Below are 16,304 nucleotides of genomic sequence, written 5' to 3' on the forward strand. Positions count from 1 at the left end.
CACTCCCAGCTCTGCTCCAGCACCCGTGGGACACCACTGAAGAGACCTGGCAACCCAGGGACAAAGAAAAGCCTCGACCCAAGCTGCAGCTGCCTTTGGGGCACAGCCAGCTCGCGGGTGCCCTCTCCCGCTGTCACAAAGCAGCGGTGGTGGCCGTGCCCAGCCTGGTCCCCACACAGTCCCACCCTGCTCCGTGGCCTCTTCTGCCTGGCCCAGGGGGGAACAGCCTGCACCCTGCAGCTGCAGCCCAGCCCCTCCCGGGGCTTTTGAGCTCTGCGTGAGCACTCAAAGTCTCCAGAAGTTCTGGGAGAAGCTGATGGACCCTGAGGCACAAACCACTCCAGCTTGGCAGCCACTCTGCGTGGAGAGAAACCTCTCCTGGTATTCCCAGCCTGGAGATCAGCAGAGGGTTGGACCTTTTTCCCTAATGCCCCTTGAATTTAAGCTCCCCAGAAGAGGAGAGCACCGCTCAGCACCTGACCCCTCAGCTGGTTGAGTTCACAACGTCCACAAATAGATTTAAACAGGGCACAGCATGGCAAATTTTCCTTCCCAGCTGGAAAGGGAAGGTGACACGGGAAGGTGACACGGGAAGGTGACAAGGTCCAACCACCATGATCCCAGGGTGGCTGCAAGGGGCACACGGCCCTGCCCCACCTCTGCTTGTCCAGCTGGCACTGCTTCCATGTTTGCCCCAGACCGAGATCCATCCTTTGTGCTGAGTAAGAGCAGCCAGGGCCTGATCCAGCTCTGCTGGGCTCCAGCTCCAAAAGGCTGCAGAGCATTAATCAGCTGCACTGATTAACGAGCACTGGCTGCTAATGACCGTGCCAGCTGCCAGAAGCTGGGTGGGTGAAGTTCCCTCCTCAGGGGCGGCTGATGCCAGAGCAGCCCCTTGCCCAGGCACCTGGAATTGCACCAATCCCCACCTGCACAGCTGCAGGAACAGCTTCAAGGCTTCCTCAAACCCCCGAGATGATCCTGTCTTCATTCACCAGGTCATCATGGAATGGTTTGGGTTGGGAGGGACCCTAAATCCCATCCAGTGCCACCCCTGCCATGGGCAGGGACACCTCCCACTGTCCCAGGCTGATCCCAGCCCCAGTGTCCAGCCTGGCCTGGGACACTGCCAGGGATCCAGGGGCAGCCACAGCAAATCTGGGAATTCCAGCCCAGCCCCTGCCCACCCTCCCAGCTAGGAATTCCTTGTCAAGATCCCAGCCCAATCTCCCCTTTCCCAGTGGGAGCCATGCCCTGGGTCCTGTCCCTCCAGGCCTTGTAAAGTGCTGGTGGGGCTCATGAGGTGCTGGACCTGCTGATATTGCTGATATTCCAGGGATGGAACTCCACCCCTGCCCTGGGCAGCTGTGCCAGGGCTGGACAAACCTTTACAAGAAGAAATTTTCCCAATATCCGACCTGACCTTCCCGTGGCACAGCCTGAGGCCGTTGGAGAATCTGTGACTTTCCACTGGGATTTCAAAGTGCAGCGTCACCGTTCAACCCCGTTCCTTGGGAGGAACATCCCTGCTTTGGCCGCCAGCCTGGCGCTGGCAGGAGCCCTGCTCTGCCCCAAAAGGCCCTTCCTCACCCTCCCCGAGGAAGGAAGCTCTCCCTGAGGGAGGAGGATGCTGGAGGTGCTGGGTGAAAGCAGGAGTGGAGCATGGCGGGTTCCTCTAGAGGGAAACCTACACTTGCCTGATGGAAGCAGCTCTGTGCAGCACTGAAACGCTGACTCACCCTCCTCCTCCTCCTCCTCCTTCTCCTTCCCCTCCCATTCCCAGCACACAGCTCCGCCAGCCAAAATAAATCTCGGGTACCTCCCTGCCCTCATTTATTTGTTTGGCAGCACTTCACAGACGCCTTTGAGCCTCGCAGCAATAAAAAAAAAAAAAAAAAAGGGAAATAAAATATTGCTGAGCAACCCCCTGATGGAAAAAGTCTATTGGAAACAGCTTGTTCAGCACAGGGAGGTTTCTCCCTGCGGATCCCAGGCTGGAGCTCAGGCTGAGGGCAGGGCTCTGCAGTGCCCAGCCTGGCTGCAGGAGCGTGGGGGACTCTGCAGCACCTGGAGAGAACAGCACATGCCTGCAAAAGCAGCACTTTGGGAAGGGCAGGGATGGACCCAGCTCTGATGTGCTGAAGCTCAAGGGGAAATCTCCTGGGAGGGCCGGATCCGGGGATGTGCCATGTGTGCCACTCCCAAGCTGCTCTTGGCCCCATTCTCCCACGGACAGGGCTCCCTTGGGTGGAAAAGCACAGGCTGAGGTGCTGGAGCATCCTGCAGCAGCTTCAGAGCTGGCAGGGGTCAGGAATCTCCTCCCACCGGCATGAGCAGGGCTGGCACGGCAGGAATTGTGCAGGAGGCGGCTGGGAATGGATGGGAACAGCAGCCCAGGACATCTTTGTACAGGGTGGGAGCACCAGAGGGAAGGGGTCAGGGAATGAGTTTTAAATAGGAATTCCAGAGGTGGAAGGACTGGACTTCTCTCTAATAAATCACTTATAACAATCCATAAATTATCTATAATAATTATCTGTGCAATAACCGCTTTGCTCTTCCCTTGGGCCTCACCTGTCCATCATCCCCATTCAAATGGATAAATCTTCCTTTACAGACATTTGCCCTCAAAACCACAGGAATTTCAAAAAATAGGAGAGGTGTGGGCAGTAGGAACCCAGGGAGATACAAACTTCAAGCCCCAGTCCCCACTTTGAGGAGTGGGAGCGGGGCTGTGCTTTTCCTGGACGGTTCCAAAGCACATCAGGGCTGAGCTGGTGCCAGCTCTGGATCCAGCTCCCCATCCTGCCTCGTGCCCACCCCTGGGAAAGGTAGGCTCAGCAGCACAAAGAGCCATTTTCCAGCCTTGCAGGCTCCTCTCACTGATCCCACCCCATCCCTGGGGCTGCTCCAAGGCAGGGGCAGAGCTGCACTCTCCTGGCTACAGTCCCTGTGCCAGAGCTACGACCCTGATGGCTCCCACGGATTCATCCCTGTTAGCCACAACGCCCTGCTTTCACATCATGGCCTTCATCTCCCTCTTCCTCAAACTCTGCAGCTTGCCAGGCTCTGCTCTCGGAGTCCTGCTGCCTTTGGAGGGGCTGCCACAGGCTCCATGCTCCATCCCAGCACTGCCAGCCTGGCCAAGGGCTCTGCTCCACCCATGCCCAGCCCTTAGCAAAGGCACTTTTCAGGAGCACATGAGGAACAGGGAGGAACTGAGTCATCAATATTTGGCCTCAGTGCTGGATCCAAGGGTAAGGACTCTGGGAAGGGGCTTGAACCTGAAAATGGAACTGATGCCCCTGTTTTTATAGCACAGAGCACAATTTCCTCTTTCTCCTGTTGCCAGGCCTAAGATGCAGCCCCATTTTATCATCAGGATTCTCCACAGGAAGCAGGAGCTGCAGAGCTCTGATAACATTGGAGGAAACCCTGGAAACATGTAAAGGATTGTTTCAGCCCCAGGCTTTGCCTCAAATAAACCTGCTGAGCTTCTTCCTTACCACAACCCTTAACCACTGACATTCAAAACAACAACCCCCAACCAGGCTTTTATGCAGCCTCCAAAGAGCAAACACCATCTTCCTACTGCTCCCATCCCCTCCAGAATCAAAGCCTGGAGCTCCCAGGGATTAGCAAAGCCAGGGATGATGAGCAGAGCCTTTGGGACCTTTGCTTCCCTGAGAAGAATCGGAGAAAACAGGGTGTAAATAAGAAATGCCCAGTTCTGTCCCCAGTGAGAGCAGAGACAGCTTTGCAGAGCCAGCTCCCACACCGAGGGCTCAGCAAAACCCACCCAGCACACAACAAAACCCTCTTTATAAAGCTTTATAAAGTGAAACCCAGCCCAAAACAGCAGCTCCTTATTTTGGGAAGGGTGTGTTTGGCAGAGCAAGTGGGTAAAGATGAGCTGTGCCAGGCTGGGCTTTGCTGCAGGCAAACTCAAACCATCCTTCTAACTACAGACCTTTTAACTAATTACAGGCTGAGGCTTCTGGGCTGGCAAAGTGACTGATTTTGATGCTTTCTCACCACATTCAGCTCTGGGTTAAACTTGGCCTATCCAAGTGGCCAAACAGGTGAGAAGGTGCTGCTGGCAGAAGCTGAAATATCCGGAGTCAGGAGAGCAGGAGGGAAAAAGCCCTTTCTGCAAGTAAGCCAAGACTTAAAACTGCTCAGTTCAGAGGCTGCTTCTCTCCAGAGCAAGGGTTAATTCAGCTCTAGGAGTGACACTGCTCCTGAACAGCCAAAAATGGGCATCAGAGAACCCCCAGAGACCAGAGAACCTGGAATGGTTTGGGCTGGAAGGAACTTTAAAGCCCCTGCAGTGCCACCCCTGCCATGGCAGGGACACCTCCCACTGTCCCAGACTGCTCCCAGCCCTGGTGTCCAACCTGCCACAGCTGCTCTGGACACCTGTGCCAGCTCCTCCCCCTCCTCCCAGCCAGGAATTCCTTCCCAAGATCCCATCTGACCCTGCCCTCTGGGACTTTGAAGACACCAAGACCTAAAAGCTCTTCCACAGCTTTGACCTGAATCACCAGCTTGGTCCAGGAGGTTGTTCAGTGTCAGGAAACAGGATACAATCAGAGAAATCAGTTCTGTACAATTAAAATGGGTAGTGATGTCCTAATGGATGGCCAGGAAAGCTGAAGCACTGGGAAAAGCAGGGCAGAGACAAACCCTGTCCCTGTGAGGATGGACAGGGCCTTTCTGCAGCCAATCAGGCTCGGTCACCAAATGATTCCTGTAGTGTTCCCCAAAGGTTCTCAGCTATCCCAGTGCCAAATCCCTGGACACTGGGAGGGAGAAATCCCTTCCCAGGCAGGCAGCTCCAGCATCTCTCCATCCTCCAGGAGCCACTTCTCCCAGCTCCTCCTCTCAAGCCCCCCTGCTCCAGCTGAAGCTCATTATTTCCCATTCTCAATTGCAAACTGCACTTAAAGCCCACTCAGATGTTCCTGAACAGCCAAAAGGGCTGCTGTGAATTCCCTCCCTGCAGCTCGTCTGGCTGAGCTTGAGATTAAACTGCGAGCACTGAAGGGGATTTAAACAAACCCATGGAGTGGAACTCTCTGGGAAAGGAGCAACGCTGGGAATGAGTCCAGGGAGGCAGGGAGCTGTCAGAAAGCAGCAGCTTAGGGGCACTCCTGGTGGTTATCCACTGGGTTGGATGGACAAGGAGCTGAATTCCAGCCAGATCTGACATCCCTGCCTGCTTCCTTCCCAGGACTGCCAGGAGGGGAAAACCTGCTGGCTTCTCACCCATTTCCCAAGGAAAAGGCCCCAGAGAGAGATGCCGAGGGCAGCTCCATCCCATCCCATCCCATCCCATCCCATCCCATCCCATCCCATCCCATCCCATCCCATCCCATCCCATCCCATCCCACACCTGCTTCCCTGGCTGCCTCAGGCACTTGTGGAGTCACTGCCTGGATGCAGCAGGATTTTTAAGCCTTGACTTTTTTATTCTAGGCCTTAACCAGCAGGTTTCTTATCCCAAAATTAGAAAGAAAAATTAAAAGAAATATCTGGAGTGGGAATACTCTGTCCTTCCTCAAGGACAGGGTGCAGAGACCGGAGTCCTTCAGGCTCATGCACAAATCCTGCCCTGGGATGTGACACCAAACCACTGCCAGGGCTTTGAGTCTCCTGGGAATCACAGAATCAAAGCATGGGGAGGGTTGGAAGGGATCTTACAGCCCATCCCATTCCACCCCTGCCACGGACACGGATCTTCCACCATCCCAGGGTGCTCCAAGCCTCATCCAACCCGGCCTTGGACACTTCCAGGGATAGGGAATGCTGGGGATGCAGCACTGCAGCCCCCAGACCTCACACTTGTCTCCCCTGCTGCTGGAATGGGGCAGAGCTCCCACATCCTGCCTGCTCCTTGCCAGTGATGGACTCTGTGGGACTGAGCTCCAGCCTTGTGGGATGGGATATTCCTGATGCTCCTGACCCAGGGGAGCAGCTCCTGCCTGTCCCAGTGTCCCCAGCTCTGCCTCAAGGCCACCACGGGCATGCCACCTTCCTGTGGAAAGGAGCAATTCTGGGGCTGGTGCTGGAGCCAGGCTGAGGGATGTGCTCGTCCCTTCCCAAGTTTAACCCATGTGGGAGCCAGGCTATGTGGAATAAACCAGGAGTGCCCTCTTCATTAAAGGAGGCTCAGACTGAACTCAAATCCTTTGCTTAATAAATTAGGTTAAAGTCAGCCCAGATGAGAAAATCCCTCTAATGAACCAAGGCTGCAGACTGACCCTGCTCTGAGTGCTGGTTGTTTTCTCTGGCTGATTTTAACCCCACTTCCTGCCTCTCACTGACACCACCCTCGACCTCTGGACTGCCAGCTCAGCTCCAGGGGCTGCAGGGGGGGGACACGGGTGATAAATTCCTCACAGGAACAGCACAAACACCACAAACCCCGAGGATCTGGAGGGATGAATCACCACACAAAGCGAGAACAGTTAGAGATTCGTAACTGGGAGAAGGGAAGGCTGGGTGGGATGGGAAGAGGAAAGAGCAGGGTTGGGATTAGTTACTTTGGGAATATGAATGATATCTCACGTAACCAAAGTGCTGCACCCTGACCAGACACTACAGGGGGGTGTGGGGCTCATAACAAGAATGTGATTACTAACGCCAGTATCCCACATCCCAGCCTGACTGCCAGGGAAGCTTTTTTAGCTCATGAAAGGATAATGAATCTGTATTTTGAGGCCACAGAACCACTTGGTGTGACCACACTGAGCCTCACCTCTGCAGAGGGAAACCTCTCCATGGAGGGGATCCCTCCTTCCCTGAGAGGAAAACACATCCCACATCCAGCAGAGGTGCTTTCTGGCAGAAGCCAGGAGAGGATCCAGGAAAATCCCCTTCCCTTGGAGACATTTAAGAGCAAGGAAGCATTTCCCTGCTCTGCCCTTGCCTGGGCACTCCCAGGAGCACCCAGGAGCCACTGGAGACGGGAATTTGGGGCAGGAACCACCAGCCTGGACCTCCACACCCCCCTCCACTGACCTGGGTTTCTGAGGGGACTCTTTGGGCTCCTTGGACCCAAACCAGCCGCTGCTCTTACTCCTCTCATCCCCCGCGGCCGAGGCGTGGACGGGGGTCCCTCTGTCCCCCTGGCCTTTGCCCCCCGCGTCGCTCCGGGTGCCCCCGTGGTGGAAGAAGCCTCCCTTGGCTTTCCTGTCCTCCTTCCTGGCGTCCTCGGGCGCTCTGTCCTTGGCTGGCTCCGCGGAGGAGCCCACGGGAGCCGCGGCCTGCGCGGGTTTGCCCTCCAGGCGATGGCTCTCCTCCATCCTGGCCCTGCCCAGGTGGTTGCTGAGGGTCACGGCCTTGGTGGACACCTTGAGCTCTTCCTGCAGGGCCAGGCTGGGAGGGGACGGGATGAACCTGGGCTCGTCCCTCTGCTGGGCCCTCTCCAGGCCGCCCAGCCCCCAGGGCACCTCGTGGGGGTCGGGGTGCAGGGGGGCGAAGCCGAAAGCCTCGTCCTGCCTGCGGGGCACGGGCAGGGGGGCAGAGCCGGGCGGGTTCCTGGGGGCTGCCTCCTCCCCGTACACGTGGCTGCCGTTGATGCACAGGGACGAGCGGGACACGGGGTCCTTCTTTGGCCTGGGGCTCTGCGGGGCTCTGGGCTCCAGCACGGGGCTGACCTGGGACACGTCGTCGCTGAACGCTCTCTTGTGGGTCAGCTTCGGCGAGGCCAGCAGCTCTTTCACTGCGGGGAGCAAGCACACGACAGGTGAGGCCATGCTTATCTTCCACCTGCAGACACCAAAGAGAGCTGGGAAATCACCCCGGCCTTCTCCCTGCCGCGGGATTACCATTCAGTTCTTGGAAATGCAAAGCACAGCTCACCGCTGTGCGGCCACACAGGGGACACAAAACTGTCCCCGAGCACAGCAGGGGAGCAGCCCGAGAGGAGGCTCTGTAAGATGACAAACCCATTGTCTGAGACGATCTGAGCCTGATAATAAATGCAAGGAACTCCTCAGAAGCTCCTTAAAGGGTTTTAAAGCTTCCACGTGATTTATGAGTTGGCACTGAACAAGAGGCGATGGGCCACTGCTTGGTGTGATGAGCCAGGAGGGTCCAGTGCCTCCACCTCCCTCCCACTGCCTTGAGGGTTGGATTTGATCATCTTAAAAATCTTTTCCAACCTTAACAATTCTGTGATTCTATGACCTCGTGGCTACTGCCGATTTTTGGGGGTAAAAGTCATGGGGGACCCGAGGAAAACAACCGACAGCTACTCGCCCCTCCCAGCTGGAGATGCCGCTTCCTTCACAGAGCCGTGGAATGGTTTGGGCTGGAAGTGACCTTAAAGATCACCCAGCTCCAACCCCCTGCCATGGGAAGGGAAGCTCCCAGTAACTGGAAGGCTCATCCCAAGGATGATGGAACCAGCACAGGAACATCACCAGGAGAAAGCCACAAGGCCTCCCCAGGGACTCCCACCCAACATGGCAATGTGCTGCTTCAGCCAACTGAACCATTTAATGATGTATTTGTTTCCAAGGGAGAATTAATTCCCTACAAGGGCCTTTTTTGTTTGTAAATGACTGCCCTGGGAGTGCCAAGAGCTCAGATTGTTTTAATCACCGGAGCCGGCCCCGTTTGGGCTTTGCCTGCGAGCCGGAGGCGGCTCATTAGGGAGAACAGTGACCCAGGGCAGGGCCAGCAGCCCAGCCCAGCCCAGCCCAGCCCAGCCCAGCACAGGCAGGGCCCTCCTGGCTGGGACTGCTCCAAGGGGCTGAAAGGAACAGCGCTCAAGAACCCTCAGATCCTGGGAGCTCGTGGTGCAGGCATGGAAAGGCAAAATCTGGGATGTTCCTCCCGCTCTGGCGAACACCTCAGTTGCCAGCACACAGAAGGTCTTGGGGGGTTTGTGCAGGATGTCACCTCTTAGTGACATCCTGGAGCAAAGGAGGCTCAGGGGGGACCTTGTGGCTCTGCACAGCTCCTGCCAGGAGGGGACAGCCGGGGGGGTCGGGCTGTGCTCCAGGGAACAGGGACAGGAGGAGAGGGAACGGCCTCAGGGGAGCCTCGGGGTGGGCACTGGGGACATTCCTCATGGGAAGGGCTGCCCAGCCCTGGCACAGCTGCCCAGGGCAGGGCTGGAGTCCCCAGCCCTGGGGGGATTTCAAAGCTGTGTGGCTGTAGCACCTGGGGACACAGTGAGCGGTAGCCTTGGCAGTGCCGAGGGAACAGTTGGACTCCACAGTCCTGGAGGGCTTTTCCAACCTAACCAATTCCACGTTCCTGGTTCCACATTGCTGGAACTGGAATAACCAATTCCACAATTCCCTGATTGTGTGCTGGGTAAGCAGTCAGCTAACAGAGCTGCGAGGAGGTCTCAGCAGTCCCTTGCAAAGAAAGGAAGGGGAGCATGGGGGGGATTATCCCTGATCCTCTTACCAGAGTGCTCGGTGGACAGACTGCCATGTCTGCTCGGGGATTTGGCCACCTCGGGGACATTGGCTGCCAGGCTCAGGCTGGCAGAGGAGATGGTGCTGTCGGAGCCCAGGGAAGTGCTGGACTGCGTCAGGGACGACTTGCGCAGTTTGTTCTTCAGGAAGAAGCCCTTGATTTTGGACTTCTTGCCGCCGGGCTCGAAGTCGTCCTCCATGTCCAGGGCTCCCATGCTGCTGGGGATGATGGCAGAGGCCGACTCCAGGTCGTACTTCTTCTTGCCTGTCACCTTGTCCTTCAGCTTCCCGAAGGGCGAGCGCGGCTTGTCCTTCATGGACAGGTCGAACATGCTGGCCGTGAGGCTGTTCCGTGTGAACTGGATGCTCACCAGGATCTCACCGCGCTCCTTCTCCTTCTTCCCAGCCTTGGAGTGCAGCTTGTGCCACCTGCAGCCAGAGGGGAGACAAAAGGAAAGGGCCCTCTGTCATCTCCCAGAGCCACAAGCCAGGAGAACTTGGAGGAGATGCTGCTGGCTGGGAGGAAGCACCAGGGCTCTCCAGCACGAGTTTCTCCAAGAAAGGGGTTGGAAAATGTTGGAACTACCCAGGGAAGTTTGGAGTCCCCATCCCTGGAGGTGCCCAAGGAATGAGTGGATGTGGCACTCAGTGCTTTGGGCATTGGGGATTGGGCACAGCTTGGACTGGATGGTCCAGGAGAGCTTTTCCAACCTCAGTGATGCTGGGATTCTAAGCCACGTGTCCCAGATATCACCTAAACCCCAAGTCAGAGACACAAACACCCCACACAGAGGTGACACAGGACCTGACCCCTCCCTGGTGCACCTGCAGCTCTGTCTCCATCCCTGTCCTCACCCCAAACACCGCCCTTCCACTGAATAACCTGGAAAACACCACCTCACTGACCCCTGCCAGACACCACTGTGATACTCCAGGCAAAGCTGGGAGCCGTGCTTGGAAGGAGACCAAGCCACCGGCGCTTTGTGCTCGTGATCTGAATGTCCCAGAGCCGGTGACTCAGGGATCCTCTCGGCAGAGACTGACCCAGAATGGCAGAGGAACTCAACAGCACGCCTTAAATCAACTTTCTGCCAGACCTGCTGTGTCTCACTCCAACAAGGATGCTCAGGGCTGCCTGGAAGTGTCCTTGGATCAAGTACTTTAAAGGGTGATGCATCCCAGAGCAGTTCCAACCCCACCCAGCACAAGCCCACCCTTCCCAGGTTGCGGATTTGGGGGCAATTCCCACATTCCCACAGCAGGTTCATGGTGGCAGCTCCAGAAGGAGCTATTGGCCATGTCCAGCACAAAGCTCCCACTGAATCCAAAGGATTCCTGGGAATGCTTCCCACTGTCCCACCCCACACAGGACCCAGAACACAGACTTTGCTCCAATGCTGCCTGTGGATATGGGGGAACATTGGAAAAGCCTCCAAACCGTTCACTGCACACAGCAAAAACACCCCCAGCCTCCCTTTAGGTGCTGATGCTCCCTCAGGGAATGGCCTGGCAGCTGGCAGGGCATGGAGCAGCCTCTGGAATGGCATGGGAGAGGGGTCTGCATCCCTGCCAGCAGGGATTGGGATTGGGGACACCAGAGCAAAGACACGGCCAGAGCCACCCCCTGGTTCTCCATTCCCACATGCCAACGGGGCAGCACCAAACACAGGCCCAGGGGAACTGCTCCTTCCCAAAAATCACTTCACCCCCTCTCCCCAGGGGATGCCCCATCTCTGCCAGTCCAGCTGCAGCAGGATGAGCAGGAACCAGCACAGCCACAGCCCTGATCCTGCCCAGACCCAAGTATTAAATGAATTTCTGATTCAAATTCCCCTTAACAAGGCCCAAGGAAAGCTGCAGGCTCGGGACAGATCCTGTTTCTCCACGTTGTGCTTCCTGGGAGCAATGGGAGGTGAAGACACTTCTGACATTCATTAACAATCTCCCAGAAAATAAAAATCCCAGTGCTGTCTTACATCCACCTGGAGAGTGAAGTCACTGAGAAGAAAAAAACTAGGGGAGGAAAATTGGGATGGGATGGGATGGGATGGGATGGGATGGGATGGGATGGGATGGGATGGGATGGGATAGAGGCAGGTGTGACCGTGCTGGAATCACTAGGGTGAGGAAAACACTGGAATTGTGTCCTCCAGGAGCTCCTGAATTTCTGCCAGGGAAGTTATCACAGCCTGGATGAAGGGAGGAGCTGGGAACGCTACACAACGCCCTGGAAATGTCCCAGGCCAGGCTGGACAGGCCTTGGAGGAGCTGGGACAGTGAGAGGTGGCCCTGCCCGTGGGACTGGATGCCTTTTAAGGTCCCTCCCAACCCAAACTAGTTTGGGATCCCACGAAGCGGGCACAAAATGCCCTTATTCCCTGATAAATATCCCAGGAGCACAGCTGGCAGCACCCAGGTCCTTCACCATAAAAAGGCAGGTGGGACAGTGCCTGGGATTTGCTGAATGAAATCCCAGTGAATCCACTCCTATTCCCACCTCTCACTTATCCAGCCCCATCCAATGCCCACTGCAAAACTTTCAGTGCTCGGGTTGCCAGCTTGAAAATATCCCGGCAGGGGAAAAAGAAAATCCATGGAAAAAGGAGCTGAACCCCTGGCAGGGAGCAGCAGCAGGTGCAGCAGGAGAACACTTCCCAGAGGACTGGAGGGGAAAAGGCTGCCTGGAACATGCCCCGGTGCATTCTTCACTGGAATGCAGGAGCTGGAAGCAGCTCAAGAGGGAAGGGCTGCAGCAGCCTGGCAGCTGGGGAAGAGAGCCTGGGGGGCTGAATCACTGCACAGGAAGAAGAAAGAACTCCTGAAAGGAGCTTGTGTACCTGACATCATCCCGTGGAAAAAACCAGCGAGAAGCCGGGCGGATCCACACAGGGAAAGGCAGGAGCTCCCCAGGAGGAGCTGGAACAGCCTGGATGTGCCCCCAGCACCTCCCGTCCCTGGGAGCATCCAAGGGAATTGGGGTGCTGAGCCTGAGCTGCTCCAAAAAGCAGCTGTTCAAGGCAAAACCTCTGCTGGTGCTGGGGCTCAGGAGCTATTTTTGGCTCCCAAGACCTCATCAACAGTCGGGGCTACACCTCCAACAGCAACGGGGCTATTTTTAGGCTGAGCTCTCGGTTTATGACACAGGACGAGGGTTTGGGAGGATTCAGCTGCTCCATGTCGTGTGCTTGGGTTTTTTATGAATCAGCCCCAGTGGAAACAGGAGGTGCAAACTCCTGGGATGCAGCAGGACAGCAGGATCGGGGAGGGAGCAAGTCCCAGACAGCAACACACAAACTCCCACAGCAGCTTTTCACCAGGAACCCCATCCCGAAGCACTCGGTTTCCCAAATTCCTTCCAGGAGCTGCCCTGGGGGAATCCTGGGATGGGGCTTCTGGACTGGGGCCACCCAGGGTCACATCTTGGAGAGGGACACAACGTTTTCATGGGAATAGACAACACACCTGGAGAACAAACATAAAATCCCTTTTCTGGGTCTGAAGGGGCAGAACTGGGTTACATCAGTCAGCTCTGGAGCAGGGGGGTGGAGGGAGCTGTGCCAAGCACATCCAGCCCCAGGATCCACAAGGATCTGCTTCCTGGGGGGTGTGGGAGGCCACAGCTGGGATCCAGCCCCTCGCTGCACAGGACACCCAGGACAAGCCACTCACCTCCAGCCACCCGCTCCGAGGGACCCTCCCAAGGTCTGGGGGGGTCCCAGCCCCACAGAGCCTTTGCTGGGGAGCAGGAGCAGGACTGCTCCCAGCTGAGGAGATGTGTCCCGGTCTGTGCTCCCCCCGCTGCTCCCCACAGCTGCAGTGTGCATCCCAGAGCACGGAACCTCCTGGATCAGCACCCTCTGCTCCGCCAGGAGCTGCTCATTGCCCCCAGCTCCTGCCCCCTGCCCTGCCAGCTGACGTCCTTGCTGACACACGGACACCTCCGGGTGACACATCCATGGGAAACCTTCATGGGACAGGTCCATGACACCTCTGGGGTGACACATCCATGGAACACATCCATGGGACACCTCTGGGGTGACACATCCATGGAACACATCCATGGGACACCTCTGGGGTGACACATCCAGGGAATGGAGAGCCCAGGGACACCTCCAGGGTGACACCTCCAGGGTGACACATCCATGGGACACCTCCAGGGAATGGAGAGCCCAGAGACACCTCCAGGGTGACACCTCCAGGGAATGGAGAGCCCAGGGACACCTCCATGGGACACCTCCAGGGAATGGAGAGCCCAGAGACACCTCCAGGGTGACACCTCCAGGGTGACACCTCCAGGGAGAGCAGCCCCAGCCAGATGGAAGGCACAAGCCACAGGCTGGGGACATTCTCTTTTGCTAACCAATGTCTATTGTTCCCTGTGACACTGGACAGAGCCAGCACTGCTGGGGGTGCATCCCCAGAGGGAGGGACCCCAGCATCTGTTATCCATGCACAGGGAAGGGCCTGGGGAGCAGCCTGGCGGGGCTGGGGGGAAAGGAAGCAGCGAGTCACCCCAGCTGGGCAGAGAGGAAGCCTCCACCAGAACTGGAACTGCCTGGCAAGGGGAGCTGCTGCGGCCCCGGGGCTCGGGGCAGAGAGGAAGCCTCCACCAGAACTGGAACTGCCTGGCAAGGGGAGCTGCTGCGGCCCCGGGGCTCGGGGCAGAGAGGAAGCCTCCACCAGAACTGGAACTGCCTGGCAAGGGGAGCTGCTGCGGCCCCGGGGCTCGGGGCAGAGAGGAAGCCTCCACCAGAACTGGAACTGCCTGGCAAGGGGAGCTGCTGCGGCCCCGGGGCTCGGGGCAGAGAGGAAGCCTCCACCAGAACTGGAACTGCCTGGCAAGGGGAGCTGCTGCGGCCCCGGGGCTCGGGGCAGAGAGGAAGCCTCCACCAGAACTGGAACTGCCTGGCAAGGGGAGCTGCTGCGGCCCCGGGGCTCGGGGAGGCTCCCGGGAAGCAGCCGAGCCGCGGGGCTCTGCAGCTCCCGTTCCTGGGCTGTCCCAGTGTGGCAGAGCCCACCGTGGGGCTGTGCACACGCATGTGGTCACCGCGGCTCACGAGCAGAGCCCAGCTCCCGCACACTCCCCGTGAATGCCTCTGCTCCCCGCGGCAAGGGAGCAGTGCCAGGGGCAGCCTGGGGCAGCAGCCGGGCTCTGTTTCACATATGCTGCTGCCAGGATCAGGGCAGGATCGGGCCCGGAGAGCAGACACGGAGCCGCCGCAGCTCCAGGCTCCCAAACCACCCCTGTCCTCGCCCTGCAACATCCCGGGCCGAGGCGAGGGGAAACAGGAGCACGGCAATGCGGCTGAGCAGGAGAGCGACCCCGCGGAGGATGAGGACGGGGTGCATTTGCTCAGGGCAGGCACCTTCCCTTCCCCAGGGGCAGGAAGGGGACACCAGCCCTGAGCCGAGGTTCCCCGGCACCCCGGTCCTTGCACATCCCCTCCGGAGCAAGCAGCTCCTGCAGCCACAGCACCCACCCCAGCAGCAGCTCCCCGAAGCCCCGGGGCCGTCCCAGCTCAGCCCACTGGGTCGGGATTATTGCCAAGGGACACTGGGATGAGACCAGGAGAGCAAGGCAGCATGAGCCAGAGCGGCCAGGGCACCACCCTGCTCCACTTCCAGCAGGACTAGGCTCATTCCAGGAGGATATGGGTTATTCCAGGAGGATATGGGTCATTCCTGCAGATATGGGTCATTCCAGGAGGACAGGGGTCATTCCAGGAGGACAGGGGTCATTCCAGCAGATATGGGTTATTCCAGGAGGATATGGGTTATTCCAGGGAGGACAGGGGTCATTCCAGGGAGGACCACCTTTGCCATTTGATGGCTGTGGTTGAGGTCTCCAGGATTCCCCTCCAAGCTCCAGCTCAGCTGGACCTCCTGTGTCCCACCAGCCCTGCTCAGCACACCCTGGGCACCAGCACCTCCAGTTTCCCTCTCTGACTGTCCCCGTGCTTTGCCAGCAGGGAGTTTCCTGGGGGAGTGAAGTTCCTTGGTGGGGTTCAGGGATGCCCCAGGGAAGGAGGCCCAGCTAGAGCATTTCTGGAGCACTTCCACTTCAGGTGCTCCCCCAAAGCACTGAGCACTGTCAGGGCAGGCCAGGTTCACCTTAAAGCAGCAGAAATCCTCCTGCCCTGCACAGCTCGGAGCTGCAGTGGGACACAGACACATCCCAGCCCAGAGGCTCTTCCCAGCCTGCTCCAGGCTGGCATTTCCTGCTGATTCATCCCTGCAGCAAGGTCGGCCTGGCTGGCCAGAAGAGCCCCAAGGCTTAAATCAAGGATCCCTTGTGCTGCTACAGCGACAGGGCAGGGCAGGGCATGGAGAACCAATCCAGGGAAAACACAGAGGCCAGCTCCTCTTGGCACAAGCCACCCTGAGAGCCCAGCACAGGGACATTTCCCTGAGCCTGCAGCTGAGGCAGCGGGGCCAGGAGGAAGCTCACCTAGCCGGGAGGGGAAGCACAGGGTGGAAAACAACCCAGCCCCGGGGAATTTTGTGCTTTTTAGTCTGGCTCCGTGCTCCCGCCCCAGCTTCCCCCGCCAGTGCTGGGAAGCTTTTCTGCAGGGCTGGTTCCCGTGTTGGTTTTGGATGGCTGATCCTGCCAGGTGATCCCTGCGAGCTGCTAAAAGCACAGATGGAAAATAAACACAGGCTGATTCCCCCGCGGATGGAGCAGCTGAGGTGGGAAGTTCATCTCTCCAAATGTTCTTCCCAGAAGTGCTCACAAACAAGGCTGGAAGGAACCAACTCCAGTTCCTCACACAACCCAACAGCCCAGCCCTGCTCCTCCAACGGGCTCCGGAGGAGAGCAGGAGCTGCCTGGAAGGGCAGGAAGCCCTGGGCATGGTGCTGGTGCCCCAA

General features: G+C 57.9%; 1 protein-coding gene across 3 annotated transcripts in view; it reads right to left on the reverse strand.

The window, feature by feature from the left end:
• The window catches only part of RAB11FIP5 (RAB11 family interacting protein 5), a 447,460-nt gene that overhangs the window by 422,838 nt on the left and 8,318 nt on the right, over positions 1-16,304 (reverse strand). For all 3 annotated transcript variants that reach the window (XM_068189174.1, XM_068189173.1, XM_068189172.1), the window contains exons 2-3: positions 9,427-9,866; positions 7,024-7,726 (exon numbers count right to left, since the gene is read on the reverse strand). In XM_068189174.1, the coding sequence (XP_068045275.1) occupies positions 7,024-7,726; positions 9,427-9,866 (1,143 nt within the window). The remainder of the gene's footprint in view (positions 1-7,023; positions 7,727-9,426; positions 9,867-16,304) is intronic.

The sequence above is a fragment of the Anomalospiza imberbis genome, chromosome 4 (assembly GCF_031753505.1).
Source record: "Anomalospiza imberbis isolate Cuckoo-Finch-1a 21T00152 chromosome 4, ASM3175350v1, whole genome shotgun sequence".
Taxonomy (NCBI): Eukaryota; Metazoa; Chordata; class Aves; order Passeriformes; family Viduidae; genus Anomalospiza; species Anomalospiza imberbis.